Source organism: Oryza sativa, chromosome 1 (genome assembly GCF_034140825.1).
Source record: "Oryza sativa Japonica Group chromosome 1, ASM3414082v1".
Classification (NCBI taxonomy): Eukaryota; Viridiplantae; Streptophyta; class Magnoliopsida; order Poales; family Poaceae; genus Oryza; species Oryza sativa.
In genome coordinates this window covers 30,745,710-30,768,832 of record NC_089035.1, presented here as the reverse complement: position 1 = coordinate 30,768,832, position 23,123 = coordinate 30,745,710, and the positions used below count along the sequence as shown (strand labels likewise).

The 23,123-nt window shown below is 41.0% G+C and overlaps 3 protein-coding genes across 6 annotated transcripts; 1 reads left to right on the top strand and 2 right to left on the bottom strand.

Moving 5' to 3' along the window:
• Positions 1-214: 214 nt before the first annotated feature.
• On the bottom strand, positions 215-5,855 carry LOC4324717 (NADP-dependent malic enzyme). Of its 4 annotated transcripts, none has more exons than XM_066309024.1 (20): positions 5,701-5,855; positions 5,185-5,496; positions 4,502-4,622; positions 4,343-4,417; positions 4,103-4,254; positions 3,923-4,028; positions 3,768-3,833; positions 3,594-3,689; positions 3,437-3,508; positions 3,199-3,282; positions 2,925-3,023; positions 2,243-2,290; positions 2,092-2,145; positions 1,896-1,994; positions 1,721-1,810; positions 1,551-1,628; positions 1,358-1,432; positions 1,175-1,265; positions 721-849; positions 215-630 (listed from the first exon to the last, which is right to left on the bottom strand). In XM_066309024.1, exons 2-20 carry the CDS (start codon positions 5,340-5,342, stop codon positions 542-544), a joined length of 1,782 nt encoding a protein of 593 aa, XP_066165121.1. In that variant the 5' UTR covers positions 5,343-5,496; positions 5,701-5,855; the 3' UTR covers positions 215-541. The 4 variants fall into 4 exon arrangements, with proteins under 4 accessions (XP_066165121.1, XP_015620425.1, NP_001411177.1 ...); XM_015764939.2 differs by having other exon boundaries at positions 5,185-5,459; NM_001424248.1 differs by lacking the exon at positions 5,701-5,855 and having other exon boundaries at positions 5,185-5,422.
• Positions 5,856-12,102: 6,247 nt separating this feature from the next.
• LOC4324671 (small ribosomal subunit protein eS24z) lies at positions 12,103-13,893 on the top strand. The gene is made up of 5 exons (XM_015759333.3): positions 12,103-12,273; positions 12,372-12,413; positions 12,501-12,671; positions 13,423-13,509; positions 13,603-13,893. Exons 1-5 carry the CDS (start codon positions 12,190-12,192, stop codon positions 13,633-13,635), a joined length of 417 nt encoding a protein of 138 aa, XP_015614819.1. The 5' UTR covers positions 12,103-12,189; the 3' UTR covers positions 13,636-13,893.
• A 365-nt stretch (positions 13,894-14,258) lies between these two features.
• Positions 14,259-16,274, bottom strand: LOC4324670 (senescence/dehydration-associated protein At4g35985, chloroplastic). The gene is made up of 5 exons (XM_015759310.3): positions 15,517-16,274; positions 15,295-15,437; positions 15,041-15,207; positions 14,809-14,893; positions 14,259-14,630 (listed from the first exon to the last, which is right to left on the bottom strand). Exons 1-5 carry the CDS (start codon positions 16,129-16,131, stop codon positions 14,471-14,473), a joined length of 1,170 nt encoding a protein of 389 aa, XP_015614796.1. The 5' UTR covers positions 16,132-16,274; the 3' UTR covers positions 14,259-14,470.
• Positions 16,275-23,123: the final 6,849 nt, after the last annotated feature.

Genomic DNA, 23,123 nt, shown 5'->3' with positions numbered 1-23,123 from the left:
TGGATCTTTGCTTTTGGAAACATATGCTGTGGCCAAAGCCATTTCAAGCAATGCCCCCCTACTATGAATGCCAGCTTTTCCCAATGGTTCCTGTCTGGGCATCGCACTCACGACCCCCGGGAGAATCTTTTCTGGTGTCTGCACCAAAGAACCAAACATGCATACGGCCAAGTACGTACAGAAAACAATAGCAAATGTAGCAAGAGCATCGAGGTGAACATAGAAACAGTACCGAGAAAGGAACTGTAGAAACTTTATTCCAGATTTATCATTTATTACCCATCCCTAGGACGGTAACATTCTTGTGATGAAAATACATATGCCCATGCTTAAGGTAACTGGATACAAGGAACTTCACATCACGTCGAAAAGGAAATATTACAATACAGGCATGAACGACACGGGGAAAAAAAGGCTTGAAGTAACTCCGGTAGACTCATCAGAATTACAGCGTGCAGTACTGAACAAGTAGTAAGATTTTGCAGGAAACAGTTCATAGATATACATGACTGGAATAGATCCGGATACCGGATGACCAGATTCACCGGTAGTTGCGGTAAAGTGGGCTGTACATGCAGCTCTCTGCATACTTAACCAGGTCCTTTGGCCGAGGGCGCCTGCTTGCCAAACCTACAGTCAGGAAGAACAAGTGATAAGCAAGCTGTAAAAAGGAACCATGGACTTATCTTTGAGGAAGTGAAGATAAATTAGGATGCTGACCAAGTTCATATGCCTTTGCTGCAACGTTGGCTGCAATGTGGGCAGAGATCTTTCTGATGTTTGAGAAGGGAGGATAAGTAAGGCCCTTGTCGAAATTCTCTTGTGTGACCTGCTGAGCCAGTGCTTCCGCTGTACCAGGATCAGAATGTATCATCAGTGTTAACTTGCCAGTTCAACATATATGCCAAAGAAGATCTAAGGATGAATCAATCCGCGGAATTACGCTAGAAGGAATTCATTCAAATAATTCATTACAGCTTGCTTATCACTTGTTCTTCCTGACTGTAGGATCAGAATGAATTATTTGAATGAATTCCTTCTCTACTCTTACCACCTCATTTTGTGACTGATTTGGACTAATGCAAATAGTACTGCATCGAGAACAATGTAATCTCGGTAAAAAGAAAAGGTACTTGTGGCTTTAGTTATATAGTATGGACTATGGAGCACTTACAAGCTGCAAGAAGCATGTCATCATGAACACGGATTGCACCAGACATCACCACACCAAGGCCAAACCCTGGGAAGATGTAGGCGTTGTTTGCCTGTATGACAGACCATGATCGTATTTTTAGTCCAGAACAGTTGCAACTGATAAAATCTTTGCAATAAAGTCAATGGTGTTTATTGTTAAGACCTGGCCAGGCACGTATATTTTGCCATCATACTCCACCGGATCAAATGGACTTCCACTTGCAAACACCGCGCGGCCCTGTTATTTCAGATTGTTATAACAAAACTATTGCCCATGACAACATTGTAGTAAGCACTAGGGATAACAAATTCCGAGAAAAGAAAAAAAGCAAGGTCATTACTGATAGCGATCATACCTTGCTCCATGTGTACGCTTGTTCAGCGGTGCACTCAGACTGAGATGTTGGGTTGGACAAGGCAAAAATGACAGGCCTCTAGGAATTTGTGCAAAAAAAAAAAAACATCAGCTGCTAACTTCAGTGGTTCAACAGACTCAAAAATATTAAATTGACATGGTGAAATTTACCTCATTAAATGAGGAAATGGCTTCAACAACCTCCTGAGTGAAAGTTTGCCCCTTTCCAGATGTGCCAATCAATACTGTTGGTTTGATAGTCTGGAAGATGCATTTGAGTTAGAATAGAGCCTTTCATAGTTATTCATAGTAAATGCAATGAATTTTTACATGGGTGTATTCATACTTTGACTGCATCTAAGAGATTTCCAACAGGTTCATGCTCATGGGCCCATGGTTTCTTGAAGTGTTGAAGGGTCTCCTTTCGTGAACTGACAATCAAGCCCTGTCAATTTATTAATATCCACAGTTAGCAAGTAGGAACAAATAAAGTTCTGAACCCAAACAGTGAAATTAAGCAAGGAGATCTGGTTCTTTTCAACCTTTGAATCAACAAGCCATATTTTCTTGCGGCACTCCTCAATTGGTGCTTTGGTCTGCATGTGCAAATAATTATTAGGTCATATAGATATGTGTACAAGCCAGCAAATGACCCCCCCCCCCCCCCAAAAAAAAAAAAAAAAGATGCATCACCTGTCTTGATATCTCGAGAGCTATAAGTTCTGCAATGCCTGTCCCAGCCTGCAAGCACAAGAATGAAGATATTGTTTGGGAGAAAATGTAAGTCAAATCTATATCGATGAATACACAGTCAATTAAATGCCATTGAGAAGTACATGCCACAAATATATTGTGTAATATCTATATAGCTCATAATGAGAAAATATATATAGTTAGAAAAATGGAAGAACTTATCCTGATAGAATAAGCATAATACAGTATTTTAAATACAAAATTGCAAATAACTGTCGCACGAAGGATGCACCAGCACCAACTTATAAAATAGATGAAAATGGTCAGTAAAGAAGCAGATAACTACACTAAGATAGACTCTGAATTGTACAATTGATGGCATTTGGAGTTCTTTTCAGTTAATCTAGCAAGTCCACTTCAGATATTGCAGCTCCACAAATAACTTGCAATCTAGCATTACCCAATCAGATGCCTTTTTTTTTTTCTAAAACAAGATGGACAAGGTATTTGAAATTCACTTAAGAAGGAGGTGGCGAAGGGGAAAATGCCACCTCTTTGGTGCCCAAACAGAGAAATAGTAATGCGCTAAGCCTAACATAGTAACACAAACAAATGATGTGTGTGTGTGTGTGTGTGAGAGAGAGAGAGAGAGAGAGGGAGGGAGAGAGAGAGAGAAAGAGACCTCTCCAGCTCCCAGGAACAGGTAACTGTGCTCCGACAATGAACCACCAACTAATTTTAGTGCTGCAACAAGCCCAGAAAGGACCACGGAAGCTGTTCCCTGTAAAATATATAGCAGTAAAAAATAATATTGGTATGTCTGCATACTGGCTAAAAAAGGTTAATGGAAGTTCGTTGCTACAAGCAATTAACTATATTCTCCGGATATTGACGTCAATGTAAAATGAATGCCATCCCCAGCAGGGTAACAGGCATCCAGTAAAGTAGAACAATACCTGAATATCATCATTGAATACAAGGTGAGTTGTTCCATATTTTGCAAGGAGTTCAAATGCATTATGGTTTGCAAAATCCTCAAACTGCATGACAAACAGTCTTTAGATCAACTTCAGTACTATATGGCGATTTTCAAACAGAGGCAAATCAGATGAAAGTCATTTCACATTTGCAAGTTTTTCTGTTTCCATACTTTCTTCTGGTTTCTAAATGAAGCCATTTTAGTAGGCATGTTACCTGAATGAGTACTTTCTCCCCATAGTTTTGTTTCACGGCAGTCATGAATTCATGAAGAAAATCAGCATACTCCTGATGGCACAAAAATGACAATTTAATTCAGGCCATAACTAGAGCGAGTTAGGAAAATAGTCAGAATCAAATATAAATGTCCAACCTGAGCAGTGGCCCTCTTTTGTCTTAAGCCAATGTAGAACTCATCATTCAGCAGCGCCTCGTTATTTGTACCAACATCCAATGTGATTGGCAAACACTTTAGGAATGTTAGTTGATGCTAAAGCCTAAAGGTAGTCTGACAAAAAAAGGGTTGATACTGGATATGGCAACTTACAGCAGATGGACGCACTCCTCCTAGAGCAGTGTAAAGGGCAAGCTTACCAACAGGGATCCCCATTCCCTATATAGAATTCGTTGTAATCAACACAAGATCCTAAGAGGTGGTATCATAATTTGTTATAATAGTTCAAGGCACATATGCTGAGTTACCTGGCAGCCAAGATCTCCAAGCCCCAAAATTCGCTCACCATCAGTAACAACGATAACCTGAATGCTCCTCTCTGGCCAGTTTTTTAGCACCTCAAGGATCTTTCCCCTGCAGCAAAATTACAGATGCACATGAACACGGGAATCTCAAAACAATACAACAACCCAGGTAGAGAAACTTACTTCTCCTTCAAGCTGATATAAAGACCCTGAGGACGGCTAAATATGGATCCATACTTTTGGCAGGCCTCACCAACTGTTGGAGTGTAAACGACAGGAAGTAGCTCCTCAACATTGTCAATGAGGAGCTTGTAGAAAAGCCTCTCATTCCCCTCCTGCAATATGCATTGAAAGAACAGTGTAACCAAACTGCGTAACTCAAATGAGCTGTAATGCTATACTATGAACAATAAGGAAAGTCACCTGGAGGTCCATCATAGCCATGTATTTCTGCAGAGGCAGCTGGTATTGTCGGATGTTATGCATGATTTTCCTTTCCTAATAAGATTAGAGCATAGTGGATCAGATAGCTGAACAAATATGAAAAGGCTCATTAAAGAAAAAAAAATAGGATCACTGAACCTGGAGCTCCTGGGATACGATTGCTGGTGGCAGAAGCCCACGGAGGTAGTGCGTTTCGCGCTCCCTTTCGTTGAAGGCAAGCCCCTTGTTGTAGCGAGGATCCCTCAGCAAATTGTAACCACTGCCCCGCGCACACACACACACACAAAAAAAAAGTCAAAATTTTCGGACACCAAATCAAGCTAAAAAAAATAGCTTTGTTCAAGCATGTATCCAAATTCTCCTTTTCTAAGCGTGATCTCGCACTTCTGTAGATGATCCAAATTCTGCCCTATCCTCTGATGGCAACGACTAGCCAAAATAGCGCACTGTTTTCATCTCAGCTCCCCATAGACCAAATTAATTTGGCAACATTCCGCGATTGAAACGTGAAACATAGCGATGTGTTTGATCTGATCGAAACCTGAAGCATCTTATCGAAACTCTACTTTTTGTGCTGCAATATGCTCAACATGCACAAGCTTTACTTTTGCGCTGCAATATGCTCGACATACACCAGATGCGGAAAACAAAAAAGAAAAAAAAAGAAAGCTAAAATTACGTTCAACACTACACCAGAAGTGACAAAACCCCCCACCGAGAAACAAAAACCCCAGGGCCAGGTGGCCCCAGCGCATGGGCGGATCAAAAAGCTTATCCTCTCCTACCGACACCGAGCCCCTTCTCCCCACACCGGCGCTCACCTGGCGACGGAGACGGTCCACGGCGTGACGAGCTGCTCCTCGGTGGCGCAGTCCTCGCCGTAGGTGTCCCCGACGCCGCCCCCCACCGTCGCCGCGTCGTCCAGGTCCAGCACGCACGGCGCGTTGTCCCCGCGGATCCCCTTCATGGTGCTCTCCATCTTCCCCTCCTCCTCCTCCTCCTCCCGCGCCTCCCCGCACAATCCGCACCGCGCTGCTCTACGTCCCTGGAACTCCCACTGCCACTGCCACTGCCACTGCCACCGCCGTGCTAGTAGCTACCGGAAGCGGGAGTAGTATTTATCGATCGGAAAGCTGGCGTGGTTAGTGCAGCGCGCGAGATATTTTAGTTTACAAGTGGCGGCGATGATTATTGTAAAGCTAATGACGCCCGCCCCCCCCCCCCCCCCAGCCCGGCTCTGTGGCTGTGGCTGATTGGGGAAGGTTGACCGGAGAGAGTGACGACGACGCAGCACAGTGTGGTGTGTGAGGAGAGAGAGAGAGATTTAGCGAAAATACCGGAAGGAAGCGGGAGCGAAGGGCGCGCATGGCGGGCGGGGGGGCGGCGGGCCCCGCCGATGCGGGAAAGCTAACGGGGAGAAGCCGCCCCTGGTCGCCCCGGCGGCGCGAGGGGGAGAGGGTGAGGGTGAGGGTGAGGGGGGCAAGTGGAGACCAAGGGGAGGCCGCGAACGTGGGTGGGGTTGGTGGCCTCGCCGCTCCGTCCACGGCGCGGCTGACGGTTGTCCAGTTGTCTCCCGCCTGATTGGTTCTTAATTTTGTTTTCTTTCTTTCTTTTTCTTTTCCCTTGAGCTGTTATCGTCGTTTGCCGTTTGGTGGTGAGACAAGTCAAACCCTCTTGACTAGACTCACACACCGACACACGTGTACAGCGTACTGATGGGGGGTGGGAGGGGGGGGGGCGGGTTTAAGTGTAAGAGTGCGTTTGGATAATGGAAAGTGTAGGGTGGGATTGAAAGTAGAAAATAAATAAAGGGTTAAGGTTAAATGGAAGAGGGAGAATAAATTGTTAGGATTTAGGACATGTTCACTTTGATGCTAAAAAAAACCTTACCAAAATTTGGCATTGCCAACTTACTAAAATTTTGGCAGAATTTCTTATATAGTTACCAAAATTTGACAGCAAACTAAATGTAGCTACTTTTTTTGCAACTTTACCAAAATTTGGTAAAATTGAAAATGGCATTAAAGTGAACAGTCCCTTCAAGATGTCTTTTGGTGGGTGGGAAATTATTTTTCTATCCCATTTCAGGAAACTTTCTTTCTGAAACGTGTGTAGTAACTTAAAAAATGTTAGTATAAAATAAAGGTAGTACTACTACATACTCATTTAAAATAAATCTTACCCACATATATGGCCCAGTTCGTTTCAACTGCAAACTGGATGAAGTTCTGGATTTTCGTGACACGCTTTTTAAACTGCTAAACGTTGCGTTTTGTGCGAAAACTTTCTATATAAAAGTTGTTCTAAAATATCAGATTAATCCATTTTTCAAGTTTAATTCATTTTTCAAGTTTGTAATAATTAAAACTCAATTGAGCACACGTTATTACCACCTCGTTTTGCGTAAAACACTTAATCTTCATCTTCATCTTCATCGAAGATTCAAACACCACCTATACTATCCCTTACTCCCTCTATTCCAAAATAAATTAATTTAGTACGGGATGTGATATATTTTAGCACTACGAATTTAGACAGGCACGTAACAAAAATAATAAAAGGACATTTGTTAGTTACTATGCAAATTGGGAGTGCCTTTAAAACTTACATATTACTTTCTTTATATCCTCAGGTTTTCTTCTGATCATAGCCTGAATTTCCCTTTGCATACCCATCGTATTAGTTAACCATGAGATTTTCTAAAAAAAATATTCATATTACCCTAGCTTGTAATGTAATGATTTGTAAGAAACAATCTACTAATAGTTAATCATGATAAACCGACAGTATGGATATATAAGGATCAAAATAAAAATTTAAAGGTATGGAACTGATTAAGGGAAAAATTAAGATTATAAAGATTTTCTCGATTAGTTCATCTCTGGCATCGAAGTGACTGTGCGAAAAATCAAGAGTATGACTATTTTCTCTATAAGTTCATCTGTATCCGATATAAAACACTTTTCTATATCCGATATAACGACACCATATATGTTTCTTTCACGCTCGAAAACGAAAGCAAGGCTGTTTCCTAGGGGAAACAATTGCCCCCGGACTGTTTGGATTTGAAATTTGAATCCACTACGGTGCTTGTGAATTATTTTTCAGGATTCCATGACATGATTTGTGAGCTCCAAGTCTTAAGGCAACTGTACTGTATATAGAAGTCCTTTAGAATTGTACTGTATATAACTATTTACAATGGAACCTGTGGACGAGAAATAAATTTGTGCAACCTACCATCTTGTCGTAACCATAAAAAAACAGAGGAATCTGAATGTTAGTAACAGAAATAGGCAACGTGACATCAATCGATGAGTAATGTTCACGGATGAAGAGAAGAGGAAAAGAAAATAAAAGACCAGATCAGATCAGGTAAACGTGGTCTTCAGGCTTTCTTTCTTTCTTTCTTTTTTAATTTTTGAGAACCACGTGGCCTTTAGGCTTGATGCGCCAGCAACTCACCTCTACCATTTAAAATTTTAAACGAACAGTAATTTCACGCTGATTTGCTCAGTTGCTCTATAGTGTGGGCTGCTCAGTTGTTAACGTATTACCAACCTCAGAAGTATATATCCAAATCGATAGACAGTGATCTTTTGCTTTTGTGCGTGTAGTTTCACTGTGATTTTAGGGATCTCTCAACACCCGACTTGACAGTGCTTCTTCTTCTTTTTTTCTCCTGGACTCCCAACACATGATTTGTGATTTATAACCAGTGAGTGAGTCTTAAGGTATTAACAACCAGAGCTGTACGTCTTAAACAAGATTTTATACCGGGTTTTGTGAAGCGAGAATTTGACACTTCAGTCCAATAATTATCTATCTCAGGTTGTAGCAGCACGAAAAACATTAAGGGGTTTTCCGGCTAACTTTATAGGGAGATGTACTAGTTGGTATGGGCTCGATGTATCACATCTTCTATTTATTTGATATTTAGTACTTTCGTAATATTCGCGTTTTTGGTTGCAGCAGCAAACCGTAAAAAAACAAAGAACGACGCGTTAACGTCGAGAGAAACGTTCGAGATCATAATCGAAGGTTGAAGATATTCACGTGGTGTCGTGGTCCTTAGCAAATAGCGATCGAGCTCGATGCCAGCCCCGACATCCCATCTCTCGCCTTCGCTAAAATCAAATCGAACGAGCAGTTTCAGAATCCAGAATGCGCAAGCTCAACCACTACACATGGCACATGGTACAGCTGTGTACGTTAACTTGAAAGTTGATACGGAGTACATTCCTTCCGCGAGGAATAGTTCCAGGGTGCAGAGGAATAATTCCACATCACCTTTTCATTCATGATGCTATGTTATGTTAGAGGAGCTCCAGATTACTACTCCCTCCGTTCTATAATATGGATTTTGAGTTTTTGTTTGAACTGTTTGAAATTATTATTTATTTATTTTGACTTGCTTTATTATCTAAAGTATTTTAAGCATAACTTTTCGTTTTTTATATTTGCACAAATTTTTTAATAAGACGAGTGGTCAAACAGTTCAACCAAAAACTCAAAATCCCTTATATTATGAGACGGAGGGAGTAATAAACAGCTGATTATTAGTTACTTTTGGATAATCTGAAAAGGCTGCAAAACATAGCTAGTTTCTGGCTTTTAGTTTATTTTTTTGACTTTATATAATTATTGTTTCTTTATAAGCTGGATGAAAAAGTTTGTACTGCTTAAGGGAGTTTTTTTTATTCTGAGAGAAACCGTAGCTATCATAACCAGCGTTTGTAGCATGTGTAGAGTATCATTGTTGCAGCAACAACGTCCATTTCTTCCCCACGAGGCCACGACGGAGGACCTAATCCGTTCCAATCCACCACCAAATTTACGGTTTTATGTTCTAATCAGTTGCACAAAAATACTCGGCTCCTTTCAAAACTTACGTGTACCTCTTGCACTGTAGTACTGCATGTTCCCGCACGTACGTACCTTTCAGTATAAATATAGTGTATCAACTGACAAGACTTAAAAAAACGATAATCTTAATTTAATAGTCTTTGGCCCTGTTTAGTTCACACTAAACTTCCTCTAAACTTCTAACTTTCCATCACATCACGTCACATTCAAAACTTTTCTACTTACATAAACTCATAATTTTTTTTTCAAATTACTAACTTTTCCCAAACTACTCTCTAGTTTCAGAAAATAAACACAGCCTTTTCGGATAAATCGGTTAACGGATTGACGCAGCAGCCGTTCCGCGGGAGAGAGAGTCAAGCTAAATTAATCATCTCCTTTGCAGCACGCAACAGCCAACAGGGACGTCTTTGTGTTTGGCCTGTGTTGCTCTCCTCAAACAGGGACGTCTTGCTTGACCGCTTATGCAGCTAATGAATCCTGATCATTAGGGACTCCTGTTCCTCAATCATTAACGCCATCTCCGGTCCTTCGCTGGCTAGATATTTGTTTATTGAGAATATTTAAAAATACCATAAACAAACGTCTAATTTCAAAAATTAATATCGTTAATACGAGTTTTATAAAATATCATCATACAAGCGATTTTGTTCTAGAAATACCATAGACAAATACTAGATACATAAAATGTCATCGTGCAAATGATTTTGTCCTAAAAATACCATCACCGTTACTCCGTTAGGGTTTCGTTAGTAGACTTTCGTTGCATTTAACGGGGTGAGATGGATGGAAATCTAACGACTAAGACATTTTTAGGATAAAGTTGGCTATACAATAATGAAGCTCGCAGTTGTTAATGGTATTTCTTAAAATTGGATGCTCGTTGATGATATTTCTTGGATTTTCTCTCATTTATTTATGTGAAAGGTGATCATAGATTATTGCTACCTATAGCTCAATCCAAAATTACAAGATGTGCATTATGCATGTATTTTTATTAAAAAGTCAATATTGACAACTTCTATTAATAATCAAGTTGAAAAGTATAACACAACAAAGAATCGTATCAGGTCATATATGATAACTTTTATCGTGAGTTCTGCTCTGGGTCCCTCTGCGTTTTAGCTACGATCTATCACAACAAAGAATCGTATCAGGTCATATATGATCAAAAGCTGATTATTTTATTTTGCGATTACAGGATTACACGACAAGGCATGCATGCACCAATACGCATGCAACATTGCACTTACATCTTCATGAATGCATCCGCCAATGTCACTAAAATCTTATTAAAAATCCATCTCTATATGTGTAATATTTTGTTCGTGAACATGTGTGTAGTATTTATGGACACCAGAATTTAAACACTAGTGACCACGATTTTACCACCACACCAAAATTATAAGGCTAAATAAAGTATGCGGACATTTGTGGTGTGCTAAGCTTACCTTTTAAGCTGACGTAAAAATGGCTATGTTCAAATCCTATGCAAAATCCTCTGTTCAAATGACGTTAGGTAAAAACATTTTTTAAATTAGATAAGTACTATCTCCGTCCTAAAATATAATAACTTTTAGCTATGAATCTGAACACATCTAGATTCATAGCTAAAAATGCTTATATTTTGGGACGGATGGAGTAGTTTTTTTCACATTAGGTTTCATACATTACAAATTTAGAACACAAACAATCTATTTATTAGCAATTCAATTAAATAAATTAACTAGTCAAATATTATATCAACCCTCCTTAAAAAAAATTATATGACAACCCAGGTTAGATTTTTCATATTAAAATATTAAAAAGTTGTCCTAATCCCCTGCAATCACAAACAAAGCATACATCAATACGAAACTGCTAACGAGCGATCAGTCGCGCGCCCCCTCCCCCGCGCGGCGAGGCACGTGGCGCGCGCGGAGAGGAGGGTGCGCGCGTCGCGGGATTTCCTTCTTTTTTCTGTTTTTTTTCTTGCGCACGATTTTTTCGCATGTTTCTTTTCTTTTTTTTTCTTTTCTTTTCCGTATCATTTTTGTGCGGTTTCCTTTTTTTTGGCGCAATATTTTTTTCTGTTTTTTTCTTTCCGTATCTTTTTCAGTTTTTCGGTTGTTTAATATGCACGTAAACAAAGATTGTATACACGTATATAAAGTATGTATACGCATATATAAAGTATGCGTATATAAACTTTGTATATGTATCTTTTTATATTACACATACAAACTTCGTATATATATGTATATAAAGTTGGTATATTTACATATACAAACTTTGTATACGTCGTATATAAACTTTATATACGTCATATACAAACTTTGTATATGTGTATATATTTTTTATAATAAAAAAATACATATTAAAAACATGCGTATACAATATGTATACGTACATATATACTTTATATACATACATATAAACTTTGTATACACATATATAAATTTTGTATATAAACTTTGTATACACATATATAAATTTTGTATATGTATATACAAAATTTATACGTATGTATATAAAATATATATATACGTATATAAAATATATACTATACCTGTAGTAGAGGAGAGAGACCAGAGGGCATAAACTGACCGCGCGTCCAGCGTGAGGCGCGACTGATCGCCCATTAGGGGCACCCACATCAATACCTACAGCCTTATAGCAGTCAAGAAAAGAAAAAGAAAAGGTACTCCAGGCATCATTTGGGCCGAGAGAAATAATGTCTCGTAACGTAAACCTCATAGTGGGCCCGAAGCCCATCAAGGCAAAGAATCAAAGTATGGGCCTCCGGATACAAATCTCAAATCTCAAAGCTCCTCCGCCTCCAGCTACAAGCCCACCGTATATAAGCGATCGCAGCACCCTCGCCTAGGGTTTTCGTGCCGCCAGCCAAACCTCTGCCGCGCTCCTCCTCCTCTCCTCTCCTCTCCTCTCCTCTCCCGGTGGCGGCGCGGCCAACTCCAGCCATGTCGGACTCCAAGGCCGCGGCGGCGGTCACCCTCCGCACCCGCAAGTTCATGACCAACCGCCTCCTCTCCCGCAAGCAATTCGTGAGCGCCCTGTCCATTCTCAAAGCTCTTCCTCCTCCTTGCCGCCATGGCTCTGTGATTGATCTCTCTCTCTCGCTGGATGAATCCTTACCTTGCAGGTGCTCGAGGTGATCCACCCCGGCCGGCCCAACGTCTCCAAGGTGAGACCTCGGTGTAAATCTTACATGTGGTGGTGGTGATGATTTGCGGGGGGTTTGGATCTCAGCGGCTGGGGTTTTGCTGTGCAGGCTGAGCTGAAGGAGAAGCTGGCCAAGCTGTACGAGGTGAAGGACGCGAACTGCATCTTCGTGTTCAAGTTCCGCACCCACTTCGGTGGAGGCAAGTCCACCGGATTCGGCCTCATCTACGATAACCTCGACGCCGCGAAGAAGTACGAGCCCAAGTACCGCCTCATCAGGGTATGTATCATTCTAGCCCTTGCTCGCCATTTCCCTGCTTTGCCAGTGCCCTGTGTAATTTGTAGTAGTTGTCAAACCATTTCTAGCAACGCACGCTAATATTGATGGTCTGAGTGTGGGACTAGTATCATGAAGAAATGTTCAAGGGCAATGCATAACCACTGACATTTCGTGATCTCTGCTGCTCTTGCATTGGTCATTCAGTTGCATTTGCAACATATTGTGGGTATTAAGCTTTAAAAAACATGTTGTGGCCTTGTGGCTATGGACTATGGTGGATTTGATTTGAGGACCTAATAGTACAAATTTGAGTATCCAGGCTACATCTCTAACATTTTTGTATTGTGCTTCTTTTGCTTCAATTGCATCAGCGTGATATTTGAAGCTCATCAAAATATACTTTTAATATAGGCAAAATAAGCTCGTATCACAAATCTTCATTCAGATAGTGCTCCAATGAAATGCCATGCATCTCTTTTGATGAGATGCAACAACACCAACCAATCGTCGCCTTCTCCATTGTTGATCTCTTATGTTAGGAGTAATACATGATTAGAAAGGAACGGTGAGATTTGATTTTGTGACTTTTGATTAAGCCACTAAAGGTGGACTTGTCATGTCTAGTTAGTTGTCTATGAGTTGCACATTTCTTCGTTGTGGAGAGCAATTAACTAGTTGTATCTGTGTCCAGCGCCATATTCTCCTGTATGTTGTTCCTGTAAATTTACTTCATTTTGTTCCTTTTTGTCAGAATGGTCTTGCTACCAAGGTTGAGAAATCTCGCAAGCAAATGAAAGAACGCAAGAACAGAGCTAAGAAGATCCGTGGTGTCAAGAAGGTGAGCTATTGGTTACTGGAGTCCTGCCATTTCTTGATGCAGGTTATATTGGTTGCTTTGTAATACTAATGGGCATGTTGGGTTTTATTGCAGACCAAGGCTGGTGATGCCGGGAAAAAGAAGTGAAAACTCATTTACATTTGTACTACTGGCTCTGGGAACACTGTTGGGTCTAGTGGCAATGGCGTAATCATGTTTCTGTTAGTTTTTTGTTGTTTTCCCTCGTCACTGAAGTCAAGTTTTGTGATTGTGGATGGAACTTAGCTAGTTTGGCTATAGCATGTTATGATGTTAAATTTATGCTAGCGTTAGAGGTACTCATTGGAAGGCTGTAACTTGTAAGCCGACCTGTTTTATCTTGCAAATTATTATGTGGTTTGATTATCCCTTTTTCTCCTCAGCAAGTTTCGATGTTCATTGGCCCATGCTAAAGGTGGATTCCTTTTTTATGTTAGGATGACACTTCCTGCCTTTGATTTGGTAACCCAATCTAGTGCGCAAGTTACTGGGCTTAAACTAGGCTTTCATAGTGAATTTATTTACATATAAAAACTTAGTGGTTCTGATCATTTACATATCAAAACTTAGTAGCCTTTCTTCAGTATTATGCATTAAATCTTATCATGTCAGCATTTCAGCATGCTTGTCCAATGACTCCAGTCTATCCTAGCAAGTTTCTCTGGCCGTTCTCTGTTAAGTCCAGACTGCAGATCGTGGAGTGGTAGCAAGCACTCACAAATGGGAATATCTTTAGCAGCTCAACACAGGTTACTGAGACATTTTGTATAGTACTTAAGGTGTAATGTTGGTATGCCCTGATTACTTCATCAGGTAGTGAACAACTGAACATGCAAGAGGCAGGAGAGTTTAACTTGGCAGTACATGATCAGCCTACGCGACACACTCGAGGTGGCTTGTAGCACACGCCGCTGTTCTCTGCAGTTGCAAGACGGGCGGGCCGTCATTTTCTGTTCCTGACGGCGCTCTTCACCATGTTCCCTGGGAGGGAGGACGACGGCGTGACGGCCTTCCGTATCTTGAAGAGGTTCCAGGCCGTCCCCACGGCGTGGCCGGCCGTCGCGAACGCATCCTCCGTCGCCTCCCCTGCGCTCTCTCCATACCTGCGAAACACAGCACAAGCTACTAATTGACAACCGATGTTCCCAATGCTGAATTGATGCTAAATTTGCTGATGCAGAATCTGCTATATATACACGGAAGAATATAGCCAAGAAATTTGAAGCGTGCGGATCAACCTCTGCACCTGATTTTCAGTCTTTCAGATATGGATTTCCTTACCTTCTTGACACTGCACCAGAGACAACATTGGATGTGGCAGCGAGTGACCTCCTCTCAGCAGCCTCCACCGCGTCCATAACTTTATCTGCCAGATAAAAGCAAGCAATTCAAATGGTCGAGCATCAGCTTCGTTATTCCGAGCATCAACGAGAATTCGTTTATTCTGATTAACGTTGGAAAGCCTCGATCTGTTGAGCACTTGCTGGTGAAGCATTGACAGCAGGATACTCACTGATAGCATCAAGCGAGGCCAGGATGACCTCCCCTGGGACGGTGGCGAGGAAGGCCTTCCCTTGCTTCGAACGAAGCAGCGGCGCGGCCATGGACCCCGTCACCGCGATGACCGTGTCGAGCAACGACTGGCTCATCTTCTCCGTCATCTCCGACAGCTTCCTGACCCTGAAGAACAAACCAACACGAGTAGCATCATGCAGTACAAGTAGTAAAAATTCACGCAAAATTAAGCTAGCTTAACTGATCACTTGCCTCTTGAGGCTCTTGTTGACTCCTCCGCGCTTCGCGTCCGGTTGGCCGGTAGTACGGCTTGCTCCGCCACCACCTGCGCCGCCGGATCGTTTGGTCACGCTGCCGGTAGCTTGAGGACGAATCAGGTCGGCTCCGCGTTGAACCTGCACGCGAGGCTGAATCAAAATCTACGGATTGAACAGAGAAGAGGTTAAAGGTTAGTGATCGATCAGAAGCACGTACCTGGGTGGCGTACGCCTCGCTGCACATGAAGATGCCCCGCACGAGCTGGCCGGTGCCGGCGGCGATCGCCTTGGCGAGCACGTTGTTGTAGCTGTCCATCCTCGGCGCGAAGTCGTTCCAGTACCCGTCCGCCGTCGCCGTCGTCGTCGGCGCCGGCCTGGTGGTGGTGGTGGCGGAGCTCCTCGACGGCGCGGGCGAAGAAGGCGTGGAGAAGCAGGCGTTGGCCTTGAGGAACGCGTCGAGCGAAGCCAGCAGCGCGTCGTCGGGCGCGGCGAAGGAGACGCCGTAGTTGAGGAACAACGCGCCGCCGCCGCCGCCGCCGCCGCCGCCCGTGCTGTCCGGGAGCGTGAACAGGTAGTGCAGCCGGTCGAGCCTCACCACGGGCTCGTCCCTCGTGATCGGCCACCCGAGGCCGCGGCCGACGCGCGCCACGGTGGCCACGGCCACCCCGTCCTTGGCGATCCGCACGACGGCGAGGTCCCCCCGGGCGAGCTCGACGGGGCCCTCGGCGCCGTCGAGCAGGTGCACCGACGCGCCCGGGACGCGGAGCAGCGTCTCCTCCCGGATCCCCCTCGGCGCCCTCGACGTCGACGACATGCCGCCGCAGCAGCCCATGCCGAAGCTGCTAGGTGACTAGTGACAAGTGACAAACAAAACGCGAGTCGGCGAGCGATTCAGAGGCGAGGCTGCGATGAAATGAACTATTAATAGAGTATAAAGGCATTGTTGAGGACGTAGCTTTCTCCCAAAAACATTTTTAAGACAGACGAGAACTCGAACAAATTAAACAGGGCGAACGGAATAATTCCATTGCAGCAGGACCGTGCTTTCTCATCCCTTTCCGGCTAGAGACGGGTCTTTATTCCATTCTTCGTGGCTAATACATTCTCTCGCGCTCGAGTGGATGACATTGGAATAACCAGGTTCCAAACATTCGTTTTGTTGTAAATATTTACAAATGTTGTACTAATATATACTACTAGAAGCCAATAGTGGTTATATTCAGACTACTAGACTTAGGATTCTAATCTTAGTCCCGAAGTCCTAATCTGTTAGGCATATGGTTTAGCTTTTGGTTCATGGATTGCTCATTGGGCCGAGTCGGCCGACCAGAATAATGCTGTTGCTCGGCAGTCGGCACCGTGCTGGGTAATTAACCTTCTCTTGAAAGGCGCCGCCCTGTATGGGTAAACAATTCGATGGTTCACAAAGTTATTTTGGGAGACGGCTTTGATACCTCGAGGGAATCTCGTTTGCTTAATAACCATACACATATACACATAGTTATACAAAAACCTTTAAAAACTTGAAAACATTCATACAAAGTATATACCACTTCTGTGAATATAACAGAAGATCTTAGGTTCAAAATCAACTAACACATTGAGATATATATAAAAAAAGATAAAGAGTAAATCTATTATATTATTAAAACAACTTTGAAAGGAGACACCACGTTCGTTGTGAGGGCTAGAAATTCCCACATTAATCGGAGAAAAAGAAAAAAAAGAAAAGAAGAGTCCAAGTATAAATACAATCTAAAAATAGCTGAAATTCGGAATTAAAAATAAGCAATATTGAAAGAAGTTTCCATATAACAACCCAATACGAGATTAATACCAATTCGAAATAAAAATAAAATAAAATCCGAAATTATAAAATAAAAGGAGAGTCCAAGTAGGAATACAATTTAAAAATAGCTGAAATTCGGAATTAAAAATAAAAAATATTGAGAGAAGAGTCCATATAATAACCCAATACGAGATTAGTTAATATTCGGAATAAAAATAAAAAAAATTCGAAATTAGCAAAAAGAAAAAAAAGTTAAATTAGGAATACAACTTAAAATCAACTGAAATACGAAATTAAAAATAAGTAATAGTGAAAGAAGAATCCATATAAGAAACCAATATGAGATTAATTAAAATTCAGAATAAAAAATATCCAAAATTAGTAAAAAAATAAAAGAGAGTTCAACTGAAATTCAAAAAATAAAAAAAATAAAAGTATTAAAAAACACTATACGGTATTAATTAAAAAAATAAATTAGAAAAAGAAAAAAAAGATTTCAATTAGGAATAGTGGTGGCAGTTGATACGTTATATAAAAATTATTAGTAAAACACCAAATAGAATCCTAATGATGATTAAAAGGAGGGACGAGCAAGACGGTTGCCGGGGCTTCTAGAAAGTAAAAAAAAAACCAATTGATAAACATATTCGATTTTTAAAATCTCAATGAGAATAAAAAGGAGAAGCAGCGTGCGGGGTGTATAGGAGTATAGTTGCAGAGCCGCCGACGGTTAGCGGACTTTTAGAAAATAAAAAATAAATTTCAACGATAGTTATGTTCGATTTTAGAATCCCAATGAAAATAAAGAATAGGCGGCGGATGGGCCGTAGAGGTGTATAGTGGCATCGTTTGACGGGACTTCTGAAACAATAAAAAATGAAACCCAACAGGACAATAAACTCTAAAAACTACAAGGTCCAATTTTTAAAGGTTCGGAACTTCTTAAAAAGTAAAAATAAAACAATGATAATCATGATGCATTTTAAAATCTCAAGGGAGGCAGCGGGCGAGCCATAAAGGAGTACAATGGCAAAGCCGCTGACGGTTTGGCGGGACTTATAGAAAGTAAAAAAAATGAACCCGAACGATAATTATGTTCGATTTGTAAAATCCCAATGACAATAAAGAGAAAAGAGAGTGGACGGGCCTTAGAGGAGTATAATGGCAGCGTTTGATGGGACTTCTAGAAATTATAAAAACGAAACCCAATGATATAATAAACTCAAAAAGCTATAAGATCCAATTTTAAGAGGTTTCAAGGAGAATGAATAGAAATAGTGGTAGACCGAGGAAACAAAAGAAGGATATGACAGAAGTAAGGGGTAGCAGCTGGTGTGACTTTTCAAAACTATATAATTAGACATATGAGGATAGCTATTTAATAAATCTTAAGTAAAATCATACTGAAAAATATATGATTTCGTTTGGGTGCTAGCCGCGCAATTGCGCGGGCCAAAAGGAGGCACCACGTTCATTGTGGGGGTTAGAAATTCCCACATTAGAGCATAATACAATTTAAAAATAGCTGAAATTCAGAATTAAAAATAAGCAATATTGAAAGAAGTTTCCATATAAGAACCCAATACGAGATTAATCAAAAATCGAAATAAAAATAAAATAAAATCCAATATTAGAAAAGGAAAGGAGAGTCCAAGTAAGAATACAATTTAAAAATAGCTTTAATTCGGAATTAAAAATAAGGAATATTAAAAGAAGAGTCCATATAAGAACCCAATACGAGATTAATTAAAATTCAGAATAAAAATAAAAATAAATCCGAAATTAGCAAAAGAAAATAAAAGAAGAGCTCAAGTAGGAATACAATTTAAAATTGCCTGAAATTCGGAATTAAAAATAAGCAATATTGAAAGAAGAATCCATATAAGAACCCAATACGAGATAAAAATATAAAATAATATAAAAAATTAGAAAAATCAAAAAAATAAAATAATATCGAAAATTAGAAAAATAAAAAGAGAGTTCAAAGTAGAAATACAATTTTGAAACAATTGAAATTGAAAATAAAAAATTAAAACATTAAAAGAACACAATACGGTATTAACTATTTTTTTTAAAAAATAAATTCTGAAATTAGAAAAAGAAAAATAAGATTTCAATTAGGAATACAATTTATAAATAACTAAAATTTGTAATAAAAATAAAGACTATTGAAAGAAAAGACCATCTAAAACGCATAACGAGTTAAATTAAGTAACATGCCTATAAAGGAGTAGAGTGGTGGCGGTTGATACGACATATAAAAGTTGTTAATAAAACACCAAATAGAATCCTAATGACGATTAAAAGGGGGGACTTCAGGCAGACCGTGAAGCAAACAAGTAAGGCGGTTGCTGGGACTTCTACAAAGTAAAAAAAACCCATTGATAATCATATTCGATTTTTAAAATCTCAATGACAATACAAAGGAGAAGCAGCGGGCGGGGTGTATAAGAGTATAGTTGTAGAGCCGTCGGCGGTTGACGGGACTTCTAGAAAATAAAAAATGAATTCCAATGATAGTTATGTTTGATTTTTAGAATCACAATGGCAATAAAGAGTAGGTGACGGATGGGCTGTAGAGGGGCATAGTGGCATCGTTTGATGGCACTTCTAAAAATTATAAAAAATGAAACTATAAGTCCAATTTTTAAAGGTTCAGAACTTCTAAAAAGTAAAAAAAACAATGATAATCATGTTTGATTTTAAAAATCTCAATGACAATAAAGAAGGGAGGCAGCGGGCGAGCCGTAGAGGAGTACAATGGCAAAGCTGCTGATGGTTTGGCAGGACTTCTAGAAAGTAAAAATGAACCAAAACGACAATTATGTTCGATTTTTTAAATCTCAATGATAATAAAGAGAAGAGACAGTGGACGGGTCGTAGAGGAGTATAATGGCAACGTTTGATGGGGGGCATCTAGAAATTATAAAAAGAAACCCAACATGACAATAAACTCTAAAAACTATAAAATCCAATTTTTAAAGGTTCCAAGAAGAATAAATAAAAATAGTGATAGATCGAGCAAGCAAATAAAGAACGAGATGACATAAGGGGTAGCAACTGGTGTGATTTTAAAACTATATAATTAGAAACAAGAGGATGATAAGGCTTGATTTTTTAAAATCTTAAGACAATGAGATAGCTATTTAATAAATTTTAAGTAAAATCGTACTAAAAGATATGATTTTGTTTGGGTGCTAGCCGCGCAATTGCGCGGGCCACCCAACTAGTTTCATAAAACTACAGATACTTTGCACAATCTATCACAAAACTACAGATTTTAGAACTAGTTTCACAAAACTACAGATTCAATATCTTCGTGTATCACAAAACTACAGGTACTTTGAACAATATATCACAAAACTACAGATTTAAGAACTTGTTTTATAAAACTTCAGGTTTAATATCTTCATTTATCACAAAACTACAGATTTAGTGTCTCCATTCTCATAAAACTACACGTTTTAACAATGCTAAAACATGTAGTTTTCTGAGAATGGAGACACTAAATCTGTAGTTTTGTGATAAATGAAGACACTAAATGTGTAGCACTGTGATAAACGAATACACTAAATCTATATTTTTGTGAAACAATTTCTTAAATCTGTAGTTTTGTGATAGATTGTACAAAGTACCTCTAGTTTTGTGATAACTGAACACACTAAATCTTTAGTTTTGTGAAACAAGCTCTTAAATCTGTAGTTTTGTGATAAATTGTGCAAAATACATATAGTTTTGTGAAATTTACTCAAAGATAAATTTAACGTTTGAATAGTAATGGTACTATTTATACTTGAATTTGTCTTTTTTTAATGTATAGGTCAAATTTAAACTTGATTTTTGATGGAGCGATAGATGCCTCTATACTCTTACATTGTTAATTTCTTTCGCACCTATTTGCATTGAATTTGAAATAAAAGATACACGGCGGGACATCCTCAAGGGATTAGAATCCATTTCCAGTTATTTAGGCTAATCTATGTGGACTATCTATTATTATTCTCTCCGTTCCTAGATAATTTATAAGTTGTTAAACTATGATGAACGAAAGATTAATGTTTATGTTTAGAATGTACTTTGACGGAGCGTGGGGCTCCTCACCGGGAGACCGCGCAGGCCCCCCTTTGCCGGTTCGGCCGGGGGCCCTGGGTGAGATTCTAAGCTTCTAGTCTGTGTGTGGAAGGTTCGCGAGAGTGGAAACACACAAGACACGGGCGATGTATACAGGTTCGGGCCGCTGAGAAGCGTAATACCCTACTCCTGTGTTTTTGTGGATCTATGTATGAAGAAGCTACAAAAGAGCTGGAGAACCAGAGAGCTCTTACTCTCTCCCTCTCTGATCGTTCTGGATCCGGAAAAATCCCAAAAATCTCCTTTCTAAGTGGGCAAGGTCCTCATTTTATACCTCAAGGGGATACCACATGCACCATCTCTCTCTTTTTTGTGGGGACTTATCCTATCTTTTCATAAACAGACGGAGACTTGTATGGTTGCCGTTCGAATGACCTTCTGATGGGACAGCCCATACCTACCTCCACTTCCGCCGGAAGCAGGCGCGACGTGGGAACATGGCTGTCTGCTGACGACATGACCAGTGTCAGACCGGTCACAAATCGGTCATTCTTGTCCACCACGCGTCAGTTTATCAATCTGCATGTTCGCCCCTCTTCATACAATGTCTTGTTTGTAATGGTTAGGATGAAGCCTGGTATATATCTGACCGGGACCAACGTGCCATCTCCAGGAGCTAACACGCCGGCTCCGGCTAGGGACGAGTGCTTGGAGGCTCTCATCCTGACGGGATGGGGCGAGGCGTGCGTCAGACCGCCTGTCGCCACCTAACCCACGATCTGATCGGTCTGTGACTGGTCACTGACCGGATAAACGAGCGCGCTGCACTGCGTTACATGCGGCGTGACGCGCTTGTCCAAACCGCAATAAATGCGGTTAGGTGAGCGCCGCTGCGCTCACCTAACCCATACACGCGGCGCAAAATCCACAAGGGGTCGGGGCGCCCCAGCCCTCGGGGCCGAAACGGGAGCGGTCCGACCCCCTCGGGGAGACAAAGAGGAGGGCGAACACATCACCCTCGGGCCCGACGCCCCCCGAGGGTGCCAGGCCACGTGGGCGATTGTGTCTGCCTCAAGCCTCTAGTCATGATACTCCCGGTCCCATGTCACCGACATACTTCATCCGTTATTTATTATAGTCGTTTAAGTTTGTATCAAGCCATTTTTTGTAAAGTTTAACACCGTTTTTTAGAAAAATAAATTTAGTGTTATAGATTTTTTTTACGTCTTTCTACATAAGTTTTGTCAAACTTAGAAAAAACTAACTTAAAACAAATCGAAAACGACATATAATATGAAATAGAGAGATATATACTTTGATAACATTATATCCTTTTAATGATCTAATAATATTTTGTAAGAAATATGAGTGGCCAAAGTTGAAATGTGCATACTAACTAGGGACAAGTATATTTGGAAATAGAGAAAGTAAAAAAAAACTCGATATCACATATCTATTTCTTCTATCTGGGCCTCATTCCTTCTCTGGCCCACCCGATCCCTTCCTTCCCATTCTAGGAATAAGTTCACTTCGTGGCCCTCAAAAGTGATCGAAATCTAATCCGTGACCCTAAACCATAAAATCAGATATCTTGACTCCCTAACTTTTAAAACCGGTGCAATTTGACTCCCTCGGCTGTTTTGAAGGGCGGTTTCGCTGACGTGACGTCTACGTGGCATCCCAATCATCGAATAAATTAAAACAATAAAGTGGGGGCGCACCTGTCAGCGACTCCCTCCTATACTGTATCCTCCTTCGTTGGCAGCGGCGGTCGGCGGCATGGGGGCGCAGCGGAACCGGGGGCGGTGGCTCGGCTGCGGAGGCTCGCGATAATGGGAGGACGAAGGGAACGACGGCGGCAACTCACGGCAGTGGGACGACGAGTGGAACGGCGGCGACGGCAACGGCGGCGGCGGCTCACAGCAGTGGGAGGACAAGTGGAGCGGCGACGACGGCTGGTGGCG

Coding starts and splice junctions, on each gene's coding strand:
- LOC4324671 (XM_015759333.3), top strand. CDS start 12,190: ATGTCGGACTCCAAGGCCGCGGCGGCGGTCACCCTCCGCACCCGCAAG. Junction 12,274..12,371: donor TCCTCTCCCGCAAGCAATTC/GTGAGCGCCCTG, acceptor CTTACCTTGCAG/GTGCTCGAGGTGATCCACCC. Junction 13,510..13,602: donor AGATCCGTGGTGTCAAGAAG/GTGAGCTATTGG, acceptor GTTTTATTGCAG/ACCAAGGCTGGTGATGCCGG.
- LOC4324717 (XM_015764939.2), bottom strand. CDS start 5,730: ATGCGCGCCCTTCGCTCCCGCTTCCTTCCG. Junction 1,266..1,357: donor AAATATACGTGCCTGGCCAG/GTCTTAACAATA, acceptor TCTGTCATACAG/GCAAACAACGCCTACATCTT. Junction 631..720: donor AGCAAAGGCATATGAACTTG/GTCAGCATCCTA, acceptor TCCTGACTGTAG/GTTTGGCAAGCAGGCGCCCT.
- LOC4324670 (XM_015759310.3), bottom strand. CDS start 16,131: ATGGGCTGCTGCGGCGGCATGTCGTCGACGTCGAGGGCGCCGAGGGGG. Junction 15,438..15,516: donor GCGAGGCGTACGCCACCCAG/GTACGTGCTTCT, acceptor CCTCGCGTGCAG/GTTCAACGCGGAGCCGACCT. Junction 14,894..15,040: donor GGCCTCGCTTGATGCTATCA/GTGAGTATCCTG, acceptor TTTATCTGGCAG/ATAAAGTTATGGACGCGGTG.